Source organism: Hylobates moloch, unplaced genomic scaffold (genome assembly GCF_009828535.3).
Source record: "Hylobates moloch isolate HMO894 unplaced genomic scaffold, HMol_V3 SCAFFOLD_7, whole genome shotgun sequence".
Taxonomy (NCBI): Eukaryota; Metazoa; Chordata; class Mammalia; order Primates; family Hylobatidae; genus Hylobates; species Hylobates moloch.
Genome location: NW_026652282.1, coordinates 110,538,489 through 110,564,011, shown reverse-complemented (window position 1 = coordinate 110,564,011; position 25,523 = coordinate 110,538,489). Strand labels below are relative to the sequence as shown.

General features: G+C 49.8%; 1 protein-coding gene across 1 annotated transcript in view; it reads right to left on the bottom strand.

Annotated features, from left to right (window-relative positions):
* Nucleotides 1–1,808: 1,808 nt before the first annotated feature.
* Nucleotides 1,809–25,523, bottom strand: part of BCORL1 (BCL6 corepressor like 1) — a 43,707-nt gene continuing 19,992 nt past the window's right edge. Inside the window, exons 5-10 of the mRNA XM_032757601.2 lie at nucleotides 24,175–24,396; nucleotides 21,311–21,477; nucleotides 19,545–19,690; nucleotides 9,090–9,167; nucleotides 7,874–8,030; nucleotides 1,809–4,024 (exon numbers count right to left, since the gene is read on the bottom strand). Of these exons, the coding sequence (XP_032613492.1) occupies nucleotides 3,742–4,024; nucleotides 7,874–8,030; nucleotides 9,090–9,167; nucleotides 19,545–19,690; nucleotides 21,311–21,477; nucleotides 24,175–24,396 (1,053 nt within the window). The 3' untranslated portion in view covers nucleotides 1,809–3,741. The remainder of the gene's footprint in view (nucleotides 4,025–7,873; nucleotides 8,031–9,089; nucleotides 9,168–19,544; nucleotides 19,691–21,310; nucleotides 21,478–24,174; nucleotides 24,397–25,523) is intronic.

The following is a 25,523-nucleotide window of genomic DNA, read 5'->3' as shown; positions in this document are numbered from 1 at the left end:
CCCCCCCCCCCCCCCCCCCCCCCCCCGCGCGCTGGCAGCCGGAGCGCTAGGGAAACAAGTGGAACCCCGGCCCGTCCCTGCTGCGGGGTCCAGAAGGCCCGAGCACTTCGCGTCCCCCTGCCCAGCAGTTGAGCAGACGCCCCTGGGGCGGACCCCACCCTTCCCCAGACACACACACACTGGTCTTTGCATGGGCGGGACACAGTTAAACACCCACCAGGCCTCCCGGTTATTGGGTTAGAGTATGGAACGGGCAGGAGTTTACTGCCCCATTCACCACCGCCCCCAACCCCACCTACTCCAAATAGGGATGCGGAGACTATCCCTCCTCCCACCAAGACTTGAACAGAGCCTCTCTTTCAAGCCCAAAGAGCGTTCCGATAAGACCCTCATTAACCATAGGTTCGTGAGCTCGGCATGAAGGAGGAACTAATTTTGGCTAAACAGATCTTTATGGTCCTCAGTGTGATGCTCTGTCAGTAGGTGGGTACATTGGCCTCCATTTGGCTGATGGAGCAGTGAAGGCTGGGAAAGACTAGGTTCTCGCCCAAGGTCAGCCTAGGTAGTTAGGAGTGGTGCTGGCTCTTTCCTCTACACCGTACTAAAAGGACTGGGAGATCTTTTAATAAGAGGCCACCAAGCCATCCTCACCCCAATCCTGACTGGAGATGTAGATTTAATGCCACGGCCCATACTTCCTGCCTTGATCTTTCCAACCTGGCAGAAGGGCAGTGGGACTCCAGGTAAGCCGTGGGCAAACAACCCCAAAAGCAATAAAACAATCTGACTCGACTTAACTGCAAGTTCCAAGCACAGGATCGACCTGAATTCAGAACCACTGTGGGCTTGTTTGGGAATCTGACAAAGGTGACTATTGCATAGGGCCTTGGGATCAGAAAGTGGGAAGAGGAGGGCCAATGAGGAAGATTAATGCTATGGTTCAAAGAGGATGATGCTTGGACCTGGGTCGAGCCAAGCTTCTGAGGCTTGAGCAAAGACAGCAGCTTAGAGTTCACTCCTGAGGACGGCTGGACTCCAGCCGGCCGGACACACAGATCCCTTTGCCTCTACACTCTCTAACAGGGCTCTCCAGACTCGAAAGCCACACTGAGAGGCCCTAAGAGAATAGAGCTTCAAAGACCCTCATGCCAGGCCTCTCGAACATCCTCTTCCTCTCAGTCACTGGTGCATTCTGGAACCAGCAATCACAAGAATCTTAGTTTCTACCACTGTTTTTCAGAAGTGGGAGGAAAAACTGCAAAATCCAGGATGGGCATCTTGCCTTCATGGTAGCTCGGTGGCAGGAAAACAGAACCATGGAAGGCCTGCACCGTGGGCGGGGAGCACTGGTACAACAGTGAGGGCAGTGATGAGGCCATGCAGCCAGATGCCACCTCGGCAGGGTGGCCTAGGGCAAGCAGGGGACTTCCTTAAAGAGGCTTATTCCCATAGCCACCAAAGAGAGGGCTACTTCCTCCAACCCTGCTACTCCTATGTAAACAAGGACTGCCCAGGCACGTGCTTCGACCCCAAACCAAAGCAACAGGAGCCAGATGCTCCATTTGCCCCCACTGGCCCTGCCCCCAGGATTTGCCCCTTTCTTTTTCTTTCCAGATCGTGACCCAATGTTCACTAGCCACTCTACCTTGCCTTTATTCATCGTACCCCTTGGGACCCACAGCTGCAAAGCAGGATGGCAGGGGCTCCCCATTTACTGAATCACAATGCCCACCTTCTGAAACCACCAAAAAGTCCCAAAGGGGAGGAGAGAAAAAGAGAGACGGGAGACAGAAGCCCTGACACAGGTTTTTCAGTATGCAAGTGTTTTTGACTCCACAGCCAGTTGCTTAAAATGAAACATAAAGGGCAGCCAGAATATACACCCAAATGCGAAAAAAGGAAAGGCAAACAGAACATGAAATAAACTACACAATACCAGGAACCCCAACAAAACCAACAAATTAAAGTCCAAAACCCCTCAACTTTATATATATATGTATATATATATATATATGTTTTTTTTTTCTTAAAAAGGGAAAACAACTGTTCAAAACCAACTGGGCAGTATGGTGGGGGTGGGGAGCAGTCCTACAGAAGGGGGCTGAGAACTTCCCCCCCAGGAACAAAGAACAAACACAATATAAAGAAAATAACCACCAATGCTCCCGCACGGCTCAGGAGCCTCTAGAGAACAGATTGTCCCATCCTCAAACTGGCTTTTTTTTTTCCTTTTTTTTTTAATCTTTTTTTTTTCCATTTTCTTTTTTGTTGTTGTTGTTTTAGCACCTGTACAATAAAACTGTACCATCTCCAACCACAGCCGGCCACGGCGAGGCCCTCCTGCCTTTGGATGGTACATACTCTACAAGGATTGTTCGGAAAAATAGCAATTGGTAGAAAAATAAGAAGAGTGGGAGGGACAATGCCACAGAGGGGGCAGGGACAGGGAAACAACCCAAGCTCCTCTCTCTCACTCGACAAACCCAGCACTGGAGGCCCAGAGGCCAGGGGGAGGCCAGGTGGGGACACCACTCAGCCCCAGGCCCCCAGGCAGGAGTGGAGCAAGGGCTGGAGACCACTTTCTTGCCCTTGCCTAGGAAACAGCTGACGCCTGGATTTCACATCTGGCAGTGAGTCCCAGAGCCCTCTGCAGATTCCCAAGGAGAATGAGGGGCTGAGGGAGGAGGAGGGAGGAGAGGAAGGAAAGGGGCGCTGTGAGTCTCAGAAGGGGCAGGGATGGGGGTGGCTGAGGGCTGGGAGGTGAGAGGCTCAGTATCTTGAGACAGGGAGGCCAGAACGGGGTGGGAGAGTGGAGGCAGGAACAAACTCGTATTGTGCACTCTGAGGGGGGGCAGTGAAGAAGGCGTGAGGAGGGGGGCACCCTCACCCCTCAGATCCCTTCTCCACGCTCCTTTATTAGAGTAACTTATTAATCCCTCACCTCACAATCCTCCCCTCCCTGTCAACACTAATCTCAAGATAGGGGGCTGCTGCAAAGGGCGGGAGGGGGTGGGTGGGGGAGCACCAAAGCCTCAGGATTTACCCGCAAGCCCCCAGCCCTGGGCCAGCAGCAGCCAGCTTCATTAGTCACAAGTCCATGTTCCCCCACCCCATTCCACCTCACCCTCTCCCCAGTGGGGGGAAAAAACACCTGGGAATAGCTTTGTCAGAGCTCATCAACAAAGAAAAAGAAAAGGAGGTACAGAAAGTCCCTCAATACAACAAGTTGTCTCAAATCGTCACAGTGATACAGACTTATCAGAAACCAATGAAACAATACAAATTAAATACTAATAAAATAAATACTACAGAAGACAGAAGAACACAGGGGAATGGAGTTGGGGGGCGCTCAGAGATCTGGGATTTTCTCATTTCTCCTCGGGACAGGCCAAGGCCATCCAGAGCCCAGGTTTGGTCTTGGTCATAAACAAGGAGGCCAGTCCAAGGGACCCTGGCGCCACCTCCCACCACCCCCGGGACCTCTTGTCCTCAGACACGGAGTTCAACTTTCCACCCCCATCACCAACCACGATAACAATGACGACGACAGGGAGATGAGAACTAATTGTAACCAAAAAAACAAAAACAGTCCAGTCGCTAATGCTGGCATTGATAAGGCGGCTTCTTGTTGGTCCGTATTATTGCCTCATTCTGCAGTCTGGTGCTTGGTGGGGGAAAGACAAGGAGGTGGGGGAAGGGCGAACTCGGAAGGAGAAAGAAGAGGAGGGGCTGTTTTCCCGGTCAACTGTTGCAAGACTGGAATTCCACCTCGGACCCCAGGAGCCTAAGTAGGTCTGGCTCGTACCGCACCAGCTCCACAGTCTCAGAGGAGCCTGGGGGGGATCTGTCGTCCAAGCCTCCAGGCCTCTCGGCAGGGGTCAGCAGCTGACTGGAGGCCACCTGCCTGTAGAACTCAGCCTTGGGCATGGTGGTGATTTCAAAGTGCGGGAACCGGGCCTGAAAGATCCTCGAGGAAAGCTTCAGCCTCTTCAAGACATCGGAAAAGAGGAACCAGTTGCAGGGCCTGCAAAGGCAAGGATGGGAGTTATTGAAGGAGGCTGGAGGAAGCGGTGGGGGCACCGACCCAGAACACTCTGCAAAGCCCACAAAGGCTGCGCGACCACCAATGTCTCCCATTATAACTCACTGCCAGTCTGGCTCCCCCATCCCCTGCTAAACCACAGGCTCCTTGGGTATAGCTGAGGCAAATGTCTCCTCCCGTCCCCTGCAATGCCTGGCCCGGCTTTCAGCTAAATGGTGAGCACGCAATCAGTGACCACCTCTTCCAAAATAACACAAACAGGAGGCAAAGGGGCATTCTAGAACCTAAAACTCTTAGCAGGCTTCTTGGGGACTTAGCCTGCGCCCCTGTGACCTGGCATTTGCCATCTGCTGGGACCAGTCTTTCCCCCGACTCCCACCCCTGCCAACCCCGGCTGGCTTCCCTCTCCTGTTCTTACTCTTGCTTCCCCGGCCTCCTTGCTCTCCAAGATCTTCCCCAGCAGAGGGGGAGCCGTGGAGAAAGGCCTAAACTGCGGGTAATCCAAAAGGCATTTCTCTTTGGCTCTGGAATGCATTAGACAAGTTTTTTCTCCGGCAGCAGCACCATCGTTTCTGCAGGGCCAGAGCTCACATTACAGAGAGTGGAGTCTGACTTTGCTGAGCACACCCGACTGGGTGGCAGCCTGGGGACAGCTGGGAGGGGTGCTGGAGAGGCCGATCCCGGGCCAAACGCTTACATTGACTAATGAGGGAAGAAAACGTTGCCTCCCCACATTAGTGGTCCCAGTTCACAGGGTTTTCCCTCCTCACTATTCCACTACCCCAGCTCCAGCCTTTGCCACTTCTGGCCTGGGCTCTGTCTTGTCAGCCTCCTAACCGGTTTCCCTTTGCCAAGAGTCACTCTTCTGCACCCCTACCCACCCTCATTGGATCTTCTGTTACCATTACAGTTTTCTTTTCTTTTTTTTTTTTCCTTTTTCCAAGATGGAGTCTCTAGGCTGGAGTGCAGTGGCGCAATCTTGGCTCACTGCAACCTCCACCTCCCAGTTTCAAGCAATTCTCCTGTCTCAGCCTCCTGAGTAGCTGGGATTACAGGCACCCACGACCACGCCTGGCTAATTTTTGTATTTTAGTAGAGACTGGGTTTCACCATGTTGGCCAGGTTTGTCTCAAACTCCTGACGTCAAGTGACCCACCCGCCTCAGCCTCCCAAAATGCTGGGATTAGAGGCGTGAGCCACCATGCCCGGCCACTAGCATGATATTATATAAGACCTTCTAACCTCTTCAGCCCAATGTCCACCCAATCTCTCTCTGTCTCTCTCTCTCTCTCACACACACACACACCCCACATTATATCCCCCACCCTACCAAGCACCAGCCACATGATAAAGGACTCCCCCTACTTTCTGAACTTGTATGTTTCAGTGCCTTGCTCTCCGTCCTTCTCTCCTTCCAGGCCCAGCTCAGGTAGATACTGTATCACCTGTGAAACCTTCCCCCGGTGTAACTCATTGTTCCTCCATCTCCCATGGTCTCGTGGCATTTGATTCACATCCCTATTGTAATACTACTAACAAAGCCCATTTCTGAAAGGATTGCAAAAGAACCTTAAACTGTGGTTCACTCTGCAGCATAGCAATGGGGGCTCAGGGTGGACTGGAACTTTTTGCATTTGACACCCTTCTGAAACTGTTGGAGTTTTTTATAATAGATCTGCTTAGGACATTTTGTCTTTTATTAGAGTTAATTATATACTTGTCTGTCTACTGCACTAGATGGTAGATTCTTTGAAGGTCCCCAGGGTTTGACCTGGTGCAGCTGTTTAAGACATGTTTATAGAATCAAATGTTCTGTTCCAGTGCCTTAAACATCTAACCAGACCCACGATCCTTATCCCTAAAATGGAACATTTCTCCCAAATGACAGCAAGCTCTTATCTCACATGATTAGGAAATGGAGGGCTCTGGGTTAAGAAAAGGGGACTACAGATATCATACACTTGGACCATCACTTCCAAAGAATGGAAAAATGCCCTGAGAACATTCACACTAGTGATGAGAATTCAGTCTTGCTTTGGTGATTCAGAAGGCCCTTCTGCACCCCATAGGGCCTCAGAGGCATCACTCTACGCTAGCACCCCCAACCCCAACTTCTTGAAGAACAGACATTTTCACAGTGTGCTGCAGCTGTGGGGAAAGGCAGCTCTAGAGCGAGCGCTAGAGGATGTCACACCAGGAAAACCAGCTTTGCTGGTACCGGGCTCTGGGCTAACTATGTGCCTGCCACCCAGCTCGCTGAGGGGCACGCAGCCCTCCGTGGCCCGTGTTCTGTCCGCACCTAATGCAGACTACTCTGGTCCTTTTACTGCCTGAAGCCCAAGATCCTGTTTCAGAGAGGGAGGTGCTGAATACATTGGAGGAATTAATTAACCGTGCAATACTATATCCCAGAGGCCCCGCCCTGTCCTCAGGGATCAGCTTATGCCCAGAAGAATAAGGACCAAAAGCCCCTGAAACTTGATCCCTACTAGTGCCATCATATATGCTATTTTTATTCTGATCAGGCCATGTGTGTGGGGTGGTGGGGCGGGGGAGGGCAGGGGATGCAAAGAAACTGTGGTCTAATGGTTAGAGCCCTAAACAGAGGCTCTCACTTAAAGACCTCCTCATCCATCATCTACCTAGCTCCCTGTCCTGTGCACATCATGCTGGTTCACTGACTTATTTTGTTATTTTATTTTATTTTGAGACGGAGTCTCACTCTGTCGCCCAGGCTGGAGTGTAGCGGGCAATACCAGCTCACTGCAACCTCCGCCTCACAGGTTCAGGCGATTCTCCTGCCTCACCTTCCCGCGTAACTGGGATTACAGGCACCCGCCACCACGCCTGGCTAATTTCTGCATGTTTAGTAGAGACGAGGTTTCACCATGTTGGCCAGGCTGGTCTGGAACTCCTGGCCTCAAGCGATCCACCCGCCTCGGCCTCCCAAAGTGCTGAAATTACAACTGCTGCGACCGGCTACTGGTTCACAGGATTTTAACATAGAGTTGACATTTTAAAAATAGATATCAAAGAAAAATTATCCTTACAACTGTTCGGAAAAGTATTTGAAATACATGAAGACACCAATCAGAGAGAAAAAATCGTGGAGGCTAAGAACAAAAGGGCAATTCTGCCGGCATTCTCCTTCTCTCAACCAGCACTTCCACACGCTGACATGTGGGGAAACGCAACAAGAGCCATGGCCCTGCCGGCTGTCGAACTCCCTCCAGAACCATCAAATAAATATTAAATTGGGTTCAATCTAATGTTACGTGTCAGGTATATTCTATATTCTAGTCTCCTTAAATAAATGGATGATCCCCAATATAATATGCACAGTAATCTAGGCTGACAATGTTGGTAGCACCACGCTACTAACATTACAGCACTGAGAAACTAGGCTGTGGATTACTGAAGGACCCTAGTGGCCCCATGGCTATGGCAACCATATGTCCTGGCTTTTCCAGCAATCTCAACTTCAAATGTTCTATCTGTTTACCTCCAGAAACTACAAAAATGTTCCAGAGATTCTAGCAGTTCATAGGCCCAAGTATCTTTCAGATTATCTTTTATACCCAGTAATAGTGCAAAAAAAGCTTCCCGAGAGAGAATCTAGATTTAAGGTTCAGGAAATGCAGATAGTCAATGTCCATGGAGCCTGCAGCCTCTAGTTTGAACATGACTACTCTGGGCTAAAAGGGCAGGCTAGCCTTTGTAATGTGTGATGGCACTTGTTGCCAGGTCTTCATTTCCTCGTGGAGAATTCCACCTTCCCACTGAGTGCCAGGATCCTGACACTCAGTCGCCATGGATCTCTCAGACACTTACCCGCGGGACACTGAGACTTGGAGGTTGTAGCAAGGGAGAAGAGGCTTGTCTGAGAGTTCAAACATGAAATCATCCACCTCCATCGGATCGTCTCCTTCTTGATCTGAGCTCCCAGGAGGATTATGTAGGAGGTCACAGGCAAACCCGTCTTTTTCCTCTGTAAGGGGAGCATACAGGGGATTAGGACTCAGATACATGTACAAAACCAAAGAAAAGAAATGCGCCAAGCAGATAAAGGGGCATGGAGGGGGTGGTGGTTGGGAGGTAAATGACAAGGCCACAGTCCCCTAGTCAGGGATGAGGTTTGCCGGTTCCATGGCTCACATCCTTCAGAGGGCACATGAAAGTTCTAGCACTGAAAGAAATCATTATGTGGCCAGAGATTTATTATATTACTCCCCCCCTCCAACTGGAAAAAGCAAGGTGACGTCAAGGATGAGCTGCTCAGCTGTTGGGAGATGGAAGCCTGAAGATACTATCAGCAGACAAGGGCAAGGTAAAAACACCTGTCTTTCTCTAGCTGCAGCTTTCCCAAGCCACCTCACTGCCTGCAGGGCTCCCACGAAACCCAGAGGGGGCCCAGCGGGTTCCTTTCCCCAGCCCACATTCTGGGTGTGGCCGGTTGCATTCCATCTTGACTTTCTCCCCTCCAGCTTCCCCCAAGGGTAGGAGTGGGTGTTTCCTTTCATCTTCAGCCCCTAGCCCAAAGGGTGAATGCTAGATGACCACCATGGATAAAGGCCTGCTGGTCTTCCAGGAGAGGAAAGCTGCGGCTAAGGGCTCCGAAGACAGTAGCTATTTCAAAAACTGCGTGTGCATCGTGGGGGCAGGGTAGGGAGGGAATGGTAGGTGTCAGGTGAGGGTTGGGGTCCCTCTTGAGTGTGAGCAATACTGGAATAGGTGACAATGCTCATAGGGGCTTCTGGCAGGGTTAAGACGAAGCCAGGGAGAAGAAAGGGACCTCGGAAGAAAGATAATTTTTTAAATGCTCAGGGTGGGGAGTGGTAGAGGGCTAGTGAGGGATGGCTATGTCCAAATCAGTGCTGCATTTCCTAGTTTAGACAAATGACTTCTGAGTCTGCAGGGAAGGATGGGTTTGGGTTCAGGTTTGGTCTGAAAGGGTCTGTAAGCCACTAAAAGGTGAAGAAGGGATACCACCACAGGGCTGCTCCTGTTCTTGAGAAGAGGGGTGGGAAGAATCCCACTTAAAACTTACCCAACACAGAACTGCTGTAAAAATCCCAGGATACACCAGGATCACCCTCTGCCCGGCCCTGAAGATCCGAGAGGTGATCTGATGAAAGAAGAGCAGGCAGTGAGACAAGGAGGTTAGGCTGGGGAAGGAATGTCCAAGTGAAGTCCCCGCATATGGGGCTAAGGGAACAGGAGAAGGGAAGAAAGGACCACAAGAGAGGCCAGGAGTGACCAGAAAGACACACACTTCCTGTTCTCAGTCAGAGACTGCCAACAAGGGGACAGAAGACCAATCTAATCCACTGACTGCCTGGCGTTTGACCCAGTGCTTTAAAAGAAAAAAAAAATCCCAATTTGCTTCCAACATTTTAATTTTTTTTTTAAGAGTCAGGGTCTTGCTCTGCCACCCAGACTGGAGTGCAGTGGCATGATCATAGCTCACAGCACCTCAAACCCCTGAGCTCAAGCGATTCTCCCACCTCGGCCTCCCAAAGTGCTGGGATTACAGGCATAAGCCACCCTACCTGGCCCCACTTCCAACATTTTTAAATTGGGCAATTTCACTTAAAAATCCAGATTTCCCAATATTTCTGTGGAAAAAAAAAAATCTGATCTGGCAACATTGTATCCAAATTCCTGCATGTCAACAGCTGGCTGGAGGGAACAGCGACACATGCGGGCTGGGCTCCAATTCGCCACTCCCCACCCAGCCTTCTTCTCCCTTTTAAGCCTGAAGGCATTTAGGTTTGGGACCTCCACTTTACATGGTGTAGAGCTTTAACCCTGCAAGCAGAATCTTAGACCTATCCCAGGATTTTAATTCCCTGCTGGTCACAATGTTCATTTATCGAATCATAATCTCTCCGATTTATAATAATATAAATAAGCATAAGTCCTTCTGGTTCATTTTTGAAGAACATGGGGAAATGGCCAGGTTTATCCTCATAAAATCCTTTTGCTTCCATTCCTAGGTATATATCCTGAAGAACTGAAAACAGGTGTTCAAACAAAAACTTACACATGAGGCAGGGCACAGTGGCGCACGCCTGTAATCCCAACACCTTGGGAGGCCGAGGCGGGTGGATCACCTGAGGTCAGGAGGTTGAGACCAGCCATGGCCAACATGGCGAAATCCAGTCTCTACTAAATATATAAAAATTAGCCAGGCATGGTGGCACACGCCTGTAGTCCCAGCTACTTAGGAGGCTGAGGCAGGAGAATCCCTTGAACCTGGGAGGTGGAGGTTGCAGTGAGCCAAGATAATGCCATTGTACTCCAGCCTGGGCAACAGAGCAAGACTCTATCTCAAGACAAACAAACAAACAAACTTATACATGAATGTTCACGGCAATTCCACTCACAAAAGCCAAAAGATGGAAACAATCCAAATGCCCATCAACTGATGAAATTTGTGATGGAAACACACAATGGTTCAGCTGCTGTGGAAAAGTTTGGTTGTTCCTCAAAAGGTAAAACACAGCATTACCATATGACCTAGCAATTCCACTCCTGCTATATACCCAAAAGAACTAAAAACAGGTTGTCAGACAAGTACCTGTCTGTGTGCACGTTCACAGCAGTTCTATTCATGGCAGCCAAAAGGTGGACATAGCCCAAACATCCATCAATGGATGAATGGATAAACAGACAAAAATGTGGTATATCCATACAGTGAAATATTATTCAACCTTTAAGAGGAGATTCCGACACGTGCTACCCACATGGATGCTACGTGACAGAAGCCAGACACCAAAGGTCCCATATTGTATGATTCCATTGAGATGAAATGTCCAGAAGAGGCAAACCCATAGAGACAGAAAGCAGATTGGTGGTTGCCAGGGCCTGGGGGAGAGCGGGAGGAGATGCTTAATGGGGACAGGATTTTCCTTTAAAATTATGACAAAGTTTTGAAACTAGATAGTGGTGGTAGTTGCACAACATTGTGAATATACTTACTGTCACTTAATTGTACACTTTAAAATGGTTAAAATATTAAACTTTGGGTTCTATGTATTTGACCACATAAAAGTTCTAACAATATTTTGTTTACTTGCTCTACAGACAAGATAAGACAAATGAGGAGGCTAAGGCCACCCCTTAGCCTCCTCATTTCCTAGCTAGGCACTATCTAGTGGAATTGTTTCACCTCTTATTCCTACCTGGACAAAAAGTGGGTCCATTGGCTTTCACGACAAATCCAACTTTACCATCTAAGGGTACATGGCTCAGCCAATATGCCACCCTGTACAACTGGCAAGCTGACTTAGTTGTGTATGATTGCCACCAGCCCTAGGTGGCACCTGGGCAACCGGACAGCAGACAGTCCAAAGGGCACAGGTGAGGTGAGGGTGCCCCCCAAAAAGCAAATCCCAGGAGGAAGTTGGCAGCCAACTTAAAGGAGCAGAGCTAGTTTCCCCCAGTGAGAAGCACCACCATGACCCAATATCCCTTTGGGATCATCCTATCAACAAGAACACCTATTAGCATTGTGAGCTACTGAAATGACTCATTTCTTTAGCAACCTTCCAGGTGATGCAGGGTTTCCCCCAGTAGGAAAAGGCAGCCAGAGAGAAGCTTTCAGAGTCATGGCTGAGCAACCAGAGTGGGAAACCTCTAGTCATGCACATTAGATCTTCTGTGCACTCCCTGAAAAACAACTGCAGTCCTGCTGTCGGCTCAGGTGTTCCTCTGTACCCCATGTCACTTGAGGGTTGGAAGTAGTTTCTTCCAGAAACATTTGTCAGTTAGGTGGGTGTGTCTTCTGTGCCTAGCCCTGTGTTAGGTGTCATGGGAGATTATGGAGTGAGAGCATAAGTTCTAAAAAGACAGGGACCATGCCTGTCCTGTTCACCATTGTCTCTGCCATACCTAAGCCCAGTGCCTGGCACATAGTAAGAGCTTAATAAATATATGGAGAGGAAAGGAGGGAGGAATTCCTACAAGGCGAGACTAGAAAGTGCTTGCTTAACCAACATGCCGAAACACATGCATTCAAATGACTGCTGTCCCCCTCCCCCACAAGAGGTCACACAAGGATTCCATGGGAGCAGCCCTAGCTCACCACATTCCTGGGGCTCCTCTCTGGGAACTTCCTTCAAAGCCTCCGGCACATTCCTCTAATCCTCGTCACTGACTACCAATCTTTGTCATTTGCAGGTGAATTTGCCTTTTTGAGACAGCCAAAAGTTAACTGGGGTGAGCAAAGATGCTAAAGCTCAAACAGGCCCATGAGTGGCACACAGGAGGAGCTCCAAGATTTGGTCGGTGGTGTGGCTTCCATTGCCATTTCCTCACGGACATTCACATACAGTCCAGATGAAGAGGGACCTTCCTTTCCCTTGATTCCCCCCACCCCAGCCACGCTTCCAGCCCTTTTCTCTTATCCTTTCCTTGAAAAAAGTACCCTAAGTCCAGCAATTCCACTCCTAGGTATATGCCCCAAAGAACTGAAAATGGATACTCAAACAAGTATTTGTACATGCGTGCTCACAGCAGCCCCATTCAGAACAGCCAAAAGGAGAACACAGCCCAAAAGTCCATCAATGGCGTATATATCCACATAAGAGAATATTAGTCAGCCATAAAAAGGAATGAAGAATTGAAACCTGCTAACACATGGCTAGACCTTGAAAACAGTATTCTACATGAAAGAAGCCAGACACAAAAGGCCCCATACTGTTTGATTCCATTGATATGAAGTGTCTAGAATAGGGAAATCCATAGAGACAGAAAGATTAGTGGTTGGGCGGGGGGCAGGGAGGAAGGGGGAATGGGGAGCAGCTGTTTAAAGGGTGTGGGGTTTTATTTTGGGGTGATGAAAATGTTTGGGAGGCTGGGCGCAGTGGCTCACACCTGTAATCCCAGCACTTTGGGAGGCCGAGGCGGGTGGATCATGAGGTCAGGAGATCGAGACCATCCAGGCTAACATGGTGAAACCCTATCTCTACTAAAAATACAAAAAGTTAGCCGGGTGTGGTGGTGGGCACCTGTAATCCCAGCTACTTGGGAGGCTGAGGCAGGAGAATGGTGTGAACCCGGGAGGTGGAGGCTGCAGTGAGCCGAGATCGCGCCACTGCAGTCCAGCCTGGGTGACAGAGCGAGGCTCCGTCTCAAAAAAAAAAAAAAATTAGCTGGCCGTGGTGGTGCATGTCTGTAATCCCAGCTACTCAGGAGGCTGAGGCACGGGAATCACTTAAACCTGGGAGGCGGAGGCAGAGGCGTCAGTGAGCCAAGATCGCGCCACTGCACCACTCCAGCCTGGGTGACAAAGTGAGACTCTGTCTCAAAAAGAAAAAAAAAAAAGAAAATGTTTTGGAACTAGATAGAGGTGGTTGCACAAGACAGTGAATATACTAAATGTCACTGAATTGTTTGCTTTGTTTTTACTTTAGTTTTTTGAGACAGGGTCTTGCTCTGTCACCTAGGCTGGAGTGCAGTGGCATGAACATGACTCACTGAACCTCAACCTCCTGGGCTCAAGCCATCCTCTTGCCTCAGCCTCCTAAGTAGTGGGGACCACAGGTATGTGCCAACATACCCAGCTAATTTTTGTTATTGTTGTTGTTGTAAAGATAAGGAATCACTTTGTTGCCCATGATGGTCTTGAACTCCTGGGCTCAAGTGATCCACCTGCCTCGGCCTCCCAAAGTGCTGGGATTATAGGTGTGAGCCAATGTGACCAGCCTAATTATTTCCTTTTAAATTGTTAATTTCATATTGCATGAATTTCATCTCGATAAATTATTTTTTAAAAAAGCACCCGCAGAAGCTCAGTGCAATGGCTCACACTTGTAATCCTAGTGCTTTGGGAGGCCAGGGCAGGGAGATCACCTGAGCTCAGGAGTTCAAGACCAGCCTGGGTAACATGGTGAAACCCCGTCTCTACAAAAAATACAATAATTATTTTGGTGTGGTAATGTGTGCCTGTAATCCCAGCTACTCGGGAGGCTGAGGCAGGAGGATTGCTTGAATCCGGGAGGTCGAGGCTTCAGTGAGCCCAGATTGTGCCACTGTACTTCAGCCTAGGTAACAAAGTGAGACCTTGTCTATAAACAAATAAGTAAATAAATAAATAAATAAATAAATAAATAAATAAATAAATAAAAATAAAAAGCACCCTCAGGCCTCATGGTAAGAATAGAGCCTCTCACCTCAATTCAAGAGGCTACCCCAGCAGTTTGTCTATTCCTCAGGGTCCGATCATACCCCTCCCTATCTCCTCTAACTAACTCAGCAGCTGAGGCACATGAAAGGTGAGAAAAACAAAAAACAAGTGGTCTTCAACATGGCAGAGGTCTCTAGCAGGAAAAACAATAACCTGTGATTCAGTGACCTCAAGCGGTAAACTGCTAACCCTTTCATAGGTGGAAGGCAGAGTGTCCTGATACTTCCTCTGATGTCCCCAACCAAACTGCATCAACTCTGGGTAAGCCCTACATTCTTTCCAACAGACGAGGAAAAACAAGTCTGTTTTCCTTCAGCCAGCTTGGATATTGCTCTCTTCTTCAAAGGGACAAAGGTAAATCAGTCACATACCTGCCTGTAATTTGGCCGAAGGGGGAGGCCTTCCAGAGGCCTCTCAGGGAGTTTGGATGGCTTGGCGCTCCAAGCCCAAGCATGAGGTAGAAAGGGTTCACCGTCTGGCCTCCTGTACCCAGGACAGCACCTGAAATCTAATAGGTGCTCACTAAATGGACAGATGAACGAATGAATAAAGGAGTGCCACTCCATTCTTCATGATCTCAGGAGAAATGGGACTCACCTTAAGCCAACCCAACATAAGAAAATCTACATTTACAACCCAGATGAATTATCTATCTTCTGCTTTACAAAAGGACTCACTTCAGGATACCGGAAAATAGTGACATTTCTTTGTACTTAGAAAAGGATTTACTGCTGCGCGCAGTGGCTCACGCCTGTAATCCCAGCACTTTGGGAGACTGAGGCGGGTAGATCACGAGAGTCAAGAGATCAAGACCATCCTGGCCAACATGGTGAACCCCGTCTCTACTAAAAATACAACAAATTAGCTGGGCATGGTGGCAGGCGCCTGTAGTCCCAGCTAGTCGGGAGGCTGAGGCAGGAGAATCACTTGAACCTGGGAGGCAGAGGTTGCGGTGAGCAGAGATTGTGTCATTGCACTCCAGCCTGGCAACAGAGCGAGACTCTGTCTCAAAAATAAATACATAAATCAGAAGTCCATGTAAATGTATCTAGGTGTAGGGGCTGAGGAGGTAGAGCAGTGGAGGGAAACGCTTCCCCAGCCTCCAGTCTCCATGTTCGGGTGCTCCCTGCAGCCACCCTACCAACCTACCCAGTGGTCCCTGGAGATTTGGCAGGGAGGCACACAGGCATGAAAAATGAGAGCCAAACACTCAGTTCAAGGCATCCAAACAGCCCCTGAGGTTGGCTGCACAACATTAGGAATGTACTAAATGGGCCAGGAGCAGTAGCTCACACCTGTAATCCCAGCACTTTGGGAGGCCAAGGGAGGTGGATCACTTGAGGTCAGGAGTTGGAGACCAGCCTGGCCAACACGGTGAAACCTACCTCTATTAAAAATATAAAATAGCCAGGCATGGTGGTGGACACCTATAGTCGTAGCTACTCGGGAAGCTGAGGCAGGAGAATCACTTGAACCTGGGAGGCAGAGGTTGCAGTGAGCTGAGATCATGCCACTGCACTCCAGCCTGGGTAACAGTGAGATCTGTCTCAGAAAAAAAAAAAAAGAAAATGTACTAAATCCCACTGAATTGTTCACTTTATTTTTTTTTAATTAATTTATTTATTTTTTGAGACGGAGTCTCGCTCTGTCGCCCAGGCTGGAGTGCAGTGGTGTGATCTCGGCTCACTACAAACTCCACCTCCTGGGTTCAAGCAATTCTCCTGCCTCAGCCTCCCGAGTAGCTGGGATTACAGGCGTGCACCACCACAGTCCAGTTAACTTTTGTATTTTTAGCAGAGATGGGGTTTCACCATGTTGGTCAGGCTGGTCTCCAATTCCTGACCTCAAGTGATCCACCCACCTTGGCCTCCCAAAGTGATGGGATTGCAGGGGTGAGCCACCATGCCTGGCCTGAATTGTTCACTTTAAAATGAGTATGTTAGGTAAATTTTACCTCAATTTTTAAAAAAGTCCCTGAGTATTGTCCTCTCACACACCCTACAAACAGCCTTTGGGCCTAAGTGCCCCCTGTTTCTTGAGAGCCTGCTGACTCCTGCCAGTGCCTGCCTTCCTGGGGTGGTAGGCCAAGGTCCCAGGCTGCCTTTGCATGGAAAAGAGCTGGTGCACTTTATAGCAACCCATTGGCTCCTGACTCCCATTATTAAGCTAGCTCCATGCCCATAAAGTGAGCAACAGGTCTAAATGAAGACTGGGCATGGTGGCTCACACTTGTAATCCCAGCACTTTGGGAGGCCAAGGCAGGAAGACAGCTGGAGCCCAGGAGTTCCAGACCAGCCTGGGCAATATAGCAAACCCTGTATCTCAACAAAAAGTTAAAATACAAAATTAGCTGGGACTGGTGGCACACACCTGTGGTCCTAGCTACTTGGGAGGCTGAGGCAGGAGGATTGCTTGAGCCCAGGAGTTTGAAACTGCACTGAGCTATGATTGTACCACTGCACTCCAGCCTGGGTGACAGAGCGAGACACTGTCTCTAGTAATTTTTAACAAATCTAAATAAAGGTGCTCAGCCAGGACAAGTTAGGAAGTGCTGGAGTCTCTAGCCTGGGCAACGCAGCAAGACTCTGTCTCAAATATATATAGACACATATACATACATACACACACACACCACACATATGTGAAGTACTAGAGTTAAGAAAAGTCTTCTCTGGGGCCGGGCGCGGTGGCTCACGCCTGTAATCCCAGCACTTTGGGAGGCCAAGGCAGGCAGATCACGAGGTCAGGAGATCGAGACCATCCTGGCTAACATGGTGAAACCCCGTCTCTACTAAAAATACAAAAAAATTAGCCGAACGTGGTGGCAGGTGCCTGTAGTCCCAGCTTCTTGGGAGGCTGAGGCAGGAGAATGGTGTGAACCTGAGAGGTGGAGGTTGCAGTGAGCCGAGATCACACCACTGCACTCGAGCCTGGGCGACAGAGTGAGACTCTGTCTAAAAAAAAATAAAAGTCTTCTCTGAATTCTGCAACATAGACTGGCATTCAATTTAGTTTCAGGAGATGTCAAAAAGCTGGCTAGCAGAAGTTCGAGACCAGCCTGGCCAACATGGCAAAACCCTGTTTCTACTAAACATTCAAAAATTAGCCGGGCATAGTGGCGAATGCCTGTAATCCCAGCTACTCGGGAGGCTGAGGAATGAGAATCACTTGAACCCAGGAGGCGGAGGTTGCAGTGAGCCAAGATCACGCCAAAAACAAAACCAAACCAAAAGATAGCTAGTAGCTGGGATGAGAGAGAGAAAGACAAGAGAAACGTGTTTATTTCTCTCCTCTCTGTCTCTCTCTCTCTTTTTTTTTTTTTTGAGACACTGTCTCACTCTGTTGCCCAGGCTGGAGTGCAGTCACCATACCTGGCTAATTTTTAAATTTTTTTGTAGAGACAAGGTCTCTGTATGTTGCCCAGGCTGGTCTCAAACTCCTGGCCTGAAGCAATTCTCCTACCTGAGCCTCCCAAAGTGCTGGGATCACGGGCATAAGCCACTGTGCCTGGCCTATTTCCCATTTTTTAACTACTTAAAATTGTTTCAACATTCCGACTCCTTTGGGGTTTTGGAGAAGGGATTGGGGAAGCAAATAGTTCATCTGCTTACTAAGGTGGTCACTGTTATTTAATCTAGAATCCCGAGACCCTCGGGATAGCAGTTTCTAGCCTAAGGAGGCCTCGGGACTAGACCAGTTTCTCAAAGACAGAGCTGCGTGTGGTGCCTTTGTCATATCAAGATGCTCTGGATACTTGTTGGTCTCAGATTTTCCTGGGAATCCAGTGGAGTGCAGATAACACATGTATGTGTCTAAGAGAGAGTGCATGTGTGCACAGTATGTGGGAGGGAGCTACCAACGGTGGCTTGCCCCGAGCCCTGCACCCCTAAGGATGGTTCAGCTAAGGGGAACAACAGTCACCACTGGCCCAGGACAAATGACTGAATGAACATTCCAAGGCTGCTCTGCCCCTCAAGGACAGGGGCTTGGGAACCCAGAGCTGGAGGGAGGGAAAACAGAAAAGGCAGCCATCCTGCCCCCAGCCTGGGAGAGGCTAGTCAGGCTGTACAGGCCTGAGGCCTGTGCTCCAAGGTTTAGTCAGCTCAACTGAGACGTGGGTGGAGGCCGGCTGAGCAGGAGTCAAGATCTCCCGCGACAGCCTCCCATCACTCCCCCTCACCCCCTACCTAGTCCTCCCCTTCCATACGAGCCTTTAGTTAGGCCCCCTTTGTTTCTTCCTCCATCATCAACTACTTAGGTAACCTTTGTTGGATAAACAAATGAGCCCCTGGTTGGGAGCCTGGAACCACATATCTGGAGGTATAGAGGTTCGGGGCTAACTAGGGCCAAAGCCTGGGTGAGAAGAGGGAGCAGCCTTGGGCCAATCCTTAGTCCTATTGGCTCCTGGCCAGAGAGGGGTTCTAACCATAATACAAACACTGCAGCCTCCAAGGAGGTTCAGAGATACAACTCCCAGCTGCTCCACCACTCAGGCAGTCTGAAGAAGTCACTGCTAGAGCAAGGGCCAAACTGTGATGTCACTAAGAGGCGGGGTTCCTTTATTCAGAGGTCAAGTCTGAGGAGATTCCTACTGAGCATGCCCAAGCTAGACTCCCCTCCTTCCCCCCTCCCCCTGCCCAACTCAGTAGAGCTATCTAACTGCAGACAAACAGCTGCTATCCACTAATGAGAAAATAAATGCATGTTGGCTTGTGGCCCTTGCCATGGGTCTCAACACCACACACTTTCCAGAAGGGGCAGGTGAGGGAGGAAAAGGAACGGAAGGAAGGGGGACCCTGGGATGCAGAGGGAACATCATAGTTCCCACAGGCAAGGGCTGTAAAGAATGAAGCTTCGGGAAGCATCCCAGGGGTTCCACTGTGATCCACTTGATCACAAACAAGAAGAAATTGCAAACACATAAGCAAAATGCTAAGTATCACTTTGTTGCAACTGACATCTCATTCAAAGCACAGGTCAACACATTCTGCCCCTAGCTAGGTCTACTAGTGGGGCTGCCGCCCCCACACAGAGGCCCACCCTAGATCCCTAGCTACGAAATAGGTCCCTGTGGGCTCCCAGGGCCCTGAAGAGGATGCACACACTTGCAGTAAGGGGATAAGAGGAAGTGGCCTTTGGACTTTTTCAAGCAAACTGAGATTCTTGAGCTCTTTGAAAGAAAGCAGGTGAAGAGGGCAGATGGCCCTCATGGGAGCTGTTCAAGGTGGAAGGAGATGAAGAGGATGTCCTCACAAGTTCAGGAATCAGAGGCTGGCCCCAAGGACAACAGTGTCAAGTCTGGACCATGCTTACCACTGAGAAAGCGCTTCATGGTGTCGCTGCTGGCCAGTTTCATGGCTGTCTGACCCGAGTAGGTAGCCAGTGTGGGATCAGCCCCATAGGACAGCAGCAGCCAGATGGTCTCCAGGTTGTCGTTGACCACCGCATCATGAACTGGCCTGTGGAGGTGATACAGGGTGAGGATAACAGGGCCCAAGTGGGAACTGGGGTGTCTGGACTTAAGGCTACAGCATCAGGGGAAAAAACTGAGCTGACCCCCAGGTAACCTTGGTGTAATATGGTTTAAGACTTAGGACAAGGGAACCACCTGTAGCCTTGCAACTCTCCACTACCATCTCCCCAACTCCTCCTCTCTCTGTACCCCCTTTTCCTCCCTCCCATTACTCTCTCTTACGTTCCCCTGACATCTTGGGACAGTTCCCATGGCACAATGTAGCTCTATTGGTAGTTGTGGAGTTCACTAGAGAATGGGTCCCTGACCTACAATAAAGTTAAGGCAGCTGCAGGGAAGCCGGGCGCGGTGGCTCACACCTGTAATCCCCGCACTTTGGGAGGCCGAAGCAGGTGGATCACTTGAGGCCAAGAGTTTGAGACCAGCCTGGCCAACATGGTGAAGCCCCATCTCTACTAAAAATACAAAAATTAGCTGGGCGTCATGGCGGGCACCCATAGTCCCAGCTACTCGGAAGGCTGAGGCAGGAGAATTGCTTGAACCTGGGAGACAGAGGTTGCAGCGAGCCAAGATTATGCCACTGCATACCAGCCTGGGCGACAGAGTAAGACTCCATCTCAAAAAAAAAAAAAAAAAAAAAAAAAAGAAGGGATGGGCAGCTGTAGAGGGATACTTCAGTTCAGGGAACTGAAGGCCCTGGGTGACTGCCTGAGAGCAGAGATGAGCAGAAGGGCTCCACATGCCAGGCAGAACCCAAGCGGAGCCCCCTCCTGGATCTGCAGCTCCTGTCTCTAATTTGCCCAGGAAGTAGGCTCTCTGGTAGAACACAGGAGAATGGGTACAATTTCTCTAAGACACAGCAGGTGTATTTTTCTTACAGTGTCTAGAGATCAAATTTTAAAAATCAAATCTGGATATTACCCTCAGGTAAACCTCCCAGTTCCTATTCTGTCTGAGACAGGTCCCCCACCAGGATGAGTGGAGGGAAGGCCGAGTAGTCTTCCAGGTGACAGCTACACGTGATGGGATGATCCCTAGACAACCACAGCCTCCCCTTAGTAACTGATGTGGCCTGGCCATCTGGGAACTAACTCATTGGCTCCTGCCCTAAACTGGTTCCCTCTTGAGCCTACAGAAGTCTTTCCAAAACTCCTCCTGTCAAGGCCTCTCTGCAACTCGCAGTCTGGTGTGCTACGAAGGTTCAAGCTGAGGTAAAGTCTTCATTTTTTTTATTTTTTATTTTTTTTTTTTTGAGACGGAGTCTCCATCACCCAGGCTGGAGTGCAATGGCATGGTTGCAGCTCACTGCAACCTCCACCTCCTGGGTTCAAGCGATTCTCCTGCCTCAGCCTCCTTAGTAGCTGGGACTACAGGCACATGCCACCACACCCGGCTAATTTTTGTATTTTTAGTAAAGATGGGGTTTCACTATGTTGGCCAGGCTGGTCTCGAACTCCTGACCTCATGATCTGCCCTCCTTGGCCTCCCAAAGTGCTGGGATTACAGGCGTGAGCCACCGTGCCCTGCCAGCGGCGGGCAAGGTCTTTTGAGTGAGAGGCTGAGCTGGGAGTGAGGGCGGGACTGGAGGGAGATGCAGCCCTCTTGCCTCGTGCCGTCCTGCGCGCTGCAGTTCACGTTGGCCCCGTGCTCCAGCAGGATGTTCAGGATGTCGGTCCAGCCCCGGGAACAAGCCTCATGCAGGGCTGTGTAGCCAGCATTGTCACGGTGATTCACGTCTTCACTGTCTTTCTGGAGGCAGTAGAGAACAACATCCTGTGGGGACAGGGACAACTCCATGAGCAAAGAGAGGTCTAATTTTTGAACTTATATAACCCTGAGACTCAACGCTCCCCAAGTATCCGAGGAGTCTCAGAGCCTGCCCTTTATAGCAGGGACACACTTCAAAATCTTTCATTAACAACGTCAGTCCTGAGCACAATTGCCAGGACCCCAGCTCTGGGCCGTTTCCTTGGCAGCGGAGAGACTTTTTTTTTTTTTTTTCGAGACAGAGTCTCACCCTGTTGCCCAGGCTGGGGTGCAGTGGCGCAATCTCAGCTCACTGCAGCCTCTGCCTCCCAGGTTCAAGCAATTCTCCTGTCTCAGCCTCCCAAGTAGCTGGGGCTACAGGTGCATGCCACCATGCCTGGCTAATTTTCATATTTTTAATAGAGATGAGGTTTCACTATGTTGGCCAGGATGGTCTCGAGTGCCTGACCTCAGGTGATCCGCCCACCTTGGCCTCCCAAAGTGTTAGGATTACAGGCGTGAGCCACCGCGCCTGGCCTGGAGAGACTTCTTTTTTATGGCCAAGGACCCTCATCTGGGTGGTGGTATTTGAGGTGAGGTCCTCAGAGAGGCTGACCTGCCCACCCAGAGCTCAAGCACTCAGACCTCGACTACCTGAGCTTGGCAAGCCAGCCCCAGACCAGGGAAATGAGATGTGGTGGAGAGCACGGCCTCTGGTGGCAATTCAAGAATAAGGAAGACAATTGTTTTAAGGACTATCCCTGGATGTGGGTCTCGGCAGGATCAATGTTCAAGCCAGGACAGTCAGTTCTAGCCCTCCCCTCAAGTCAGGATAATCCAATAGGCTGGGTGCAGTGGTTCACGCCTGTAATCCCAGCACTTTGGGAGGCTGAGGCAGGCAGATCACCTAAGGTCAGGAGTTTGAGACCAGCCTAGCCAACATGGCGAAACCTCCTCTCTACTAAAAATACAAAAATTAGCCCGGTGTGATGGCAGGTGCCTGTAATCCCAGCTACTCAGGAGGCTGAGGCAGGAGAATCCCTTGAACCCAGGAGGCGGAGGCTGCAGTGAGCCGTGATTGCGCCATTGCACTCCAGCCTAGGTGACAGAGCAAGACTCCATCTCAAAAAAAAAAAAGGATAATTCAATACTGCCATTCATCCACACTTTGATGACTGCCTTCCTTGGATTGAGATGATGCTAGGACTACAGGTGGGACCCCAGGGACCTGAAGCACCCTAGCTAGCGTGGGCTGAAGCTGGGTGAATGAGGTGAGGAGGGGAGAGGCTGGCAGCATTAATGGCTGCCTGGATTTCCAAAAAACGGATCCCACAGCTGCACCATTGCCAGTCCTCTCTGGGGCACTGGGGAGATAGGCCACTCCACCTTTCTGTCTGACAGCTCACAGGCTAGCTGGCTAGAGCGGCTGTGTGTGCAGCCTGTGTCAGGGGTGCTGCTACCTGTATATAGAAACTGTCAAGCTCCTTTACCTGGGAGAAAGCCTGAGGCTTCCCACCCTCCTCACCAGTGCAGATGTTTGCCTCTTCCCCAGGGCCCAAGAGGGCTCCTTCCACCCTCCCTGACAGGCTGCCTCAGTGCTCCAGCCCTATCCCATTGGCCCCTCCGATGGTTTCCTGTTTGCTGGTTTTGCCCAGGGTACAAGACAATTAAATTAACCTTGACAGCAGGGATTGGTCTTGATTTTTGTTTTAGGTCTCCCTCGGCAGCTATCCAGGCACCCACACTAGGTGCTCATGAAAGACAGGCTGCTTGCCAGTGAGACACTGTCACGTTAGCTCCCCAGGGCTGACCAGTCTGGCTGGGAGTGTGGCTGGTGTGAAACGAGTCAGGTATAGGGATGGAAAGAATTAAAACCAAAGGCACACTCTGTAACTAACCCAGCAACTCCACTGCTAGGAGCAAACCCTGAGGAAATAATCCATATGGTAGGCAAAGATATACACTCAATAAAAAGTGGGGAACAATGGAAACATCCAAGGTGTAACTGAATTATGGTGAATGAGTCAGTCTTCCACCTACCCTGGCACTTGGGAATCAAAAGACCTTGGTTTGAATTCAGACTCATATACGTAGTAGTTGAGTGATCTTGGACATATCAGTGAACACTGCAAAGCCTCGATTTTCTTACCTATAAAATGGGGATAATAAATCTACTCCATCGGCTTACTGTGAGATTAAATGATATAAAGTAATCAGGCTCTTAACATGACAAAAGAAGTGCTCAATAAATGCCAGCTTCCTTTCTTGCCTTCTTTCTAATCTATAGGGAAGTGGTATAAGGTGGGGTTAGCTCAGCCTCCCCGCTCAAACATGATCCTGGCCCCTCTGCAAGAGGCGGAAATGAGGGGAAGCTGGAGGAGGAGATGAAGAGTGAGCAATAAATCACCCCTTGTTCCTTTCTGAGTTGGGAAACCACCATACAGAGAAATTCAAGACAACTTGGATATCCAAAAATTGCATTCCTGGTCTAGGAATACACTGCATGATACCATTTCAATTGCATTCATCCCAAATTGACATTCAAACAAGTTTGCATTCTCACACACTGACATCCAAGCGATGAGGGGCAAGGCAGCCCCAGGGCAATCTGAGGTGTAGAGGGAGGCCAGCCTGGGTTCAAGCGCCAGAAGAGCCCATGGAGAAAAGCTTCTTCATAGATGCTCAGACCAACGGCACCCTGTGGTCAGTCGAGAACTCCCTTACCTTATAGCCGAGACGTGCCGCCCTCTGCAGGAGGGTCTCACCAGCATTTTTGTTCACTATGAGCCGACGTGCCTCTGGGGGGATCTGCCGGGCTGTAGGTGACTCTGAGGCCTCCTCTGAGCTGGCACTTCGGGACTTAGAGGGTGTACATGGTTCTGTGGGTTTCACTGGGGTGGGAGATTTGGGAGATCGTGTCTTCTGCTGGCTCCAACGGCCTTTGCCCTGGAAAGCAGAGATGCAGTCCTAGGTCAGGTCAGACCAGGCAGCTTATCCATCCACCAGGGTCATCACTGCCCTCAGTGGCCAAGGCCATCTCACCTTATCTGTGTCCATGCTGTACTTTGCTTACACTACCCCAAATGGCCGAAAACTACTGTCAGGTTTGAGGCCAGACGCTGGGCCAGGCGCTAACCATGTGAAGTCTCTCCAGGATCAACACAGGTTCCCATGAGTTTGTAGCCGGTGGGGAGATATGAAGAGGTTCAAATGCTCAACCCCATAAACCAAGGAATGCCACAGGGATTGTAAATCAGAGATTGAGGGGATATCCTAGCTTCTCTCAAGACTCTGCATGCCTTCTTTACCTGCCTCAATCACCATCTATTGAGGTTTTTATAAGTCTTATCTGTAAATAGGCAGAAGCAAACTCTGAGAGTAAAGAGAAATGAGACAGCTATCTTTTTTTTTTTCTTTTTTTTGAGACCGAGTCTCACTTTGTCGCTGAGGCTGGAGTGCAGTGGTGTTGTGATCTCTGCTCACTGCAACCTCTGCCTCCCAGGTTCAAGGGATTCTCCTCCCTCAGCCTCCTGAGTAGCTGGGATTACAGATATACGCCACCATGCCCAGCTAATTTTTGCATTTTTAGTAGAGAGGGGTTTTGCCATATTGGCCAGGCTGGTCTCGAACTCCTGCCCCTAAGGCAGGCAGATCAGTTGAGGACAGGAGTTCAAGACCAGCCTGGCCAACATAGTGAAACCCAGTCTCTACTAAAAATACAAAAAATCAGCTGGGTGTGGTGGTGCACGCCTGCAGTCCCAGCTACTCGGGAGGCTGAGGCATGAGAATTGCTTGAGCCCAGGAGGGGGAGGTTGCAGTATGCCAAGATCGCGGCACTGCACTCCAGCCTGGGTGACAGAGTGAGACTCTGTTTCAAAAAAAAAAGAGAGAAGAAAAGAAAAAAAATTGCCAGGCACGGTGGCTCACACCTGTAATCCCAGCACTTTGAGAGGCTGAAGCGGGTGGATCACCAGATGTCAGGAGTTCGAGACTAGCCTGGCCAATATGGTGAAACCCCATCTCTACTAAAAGTACAAAAAATTAGCCGGGAGTGGTGGCAGGTACCTGTAATC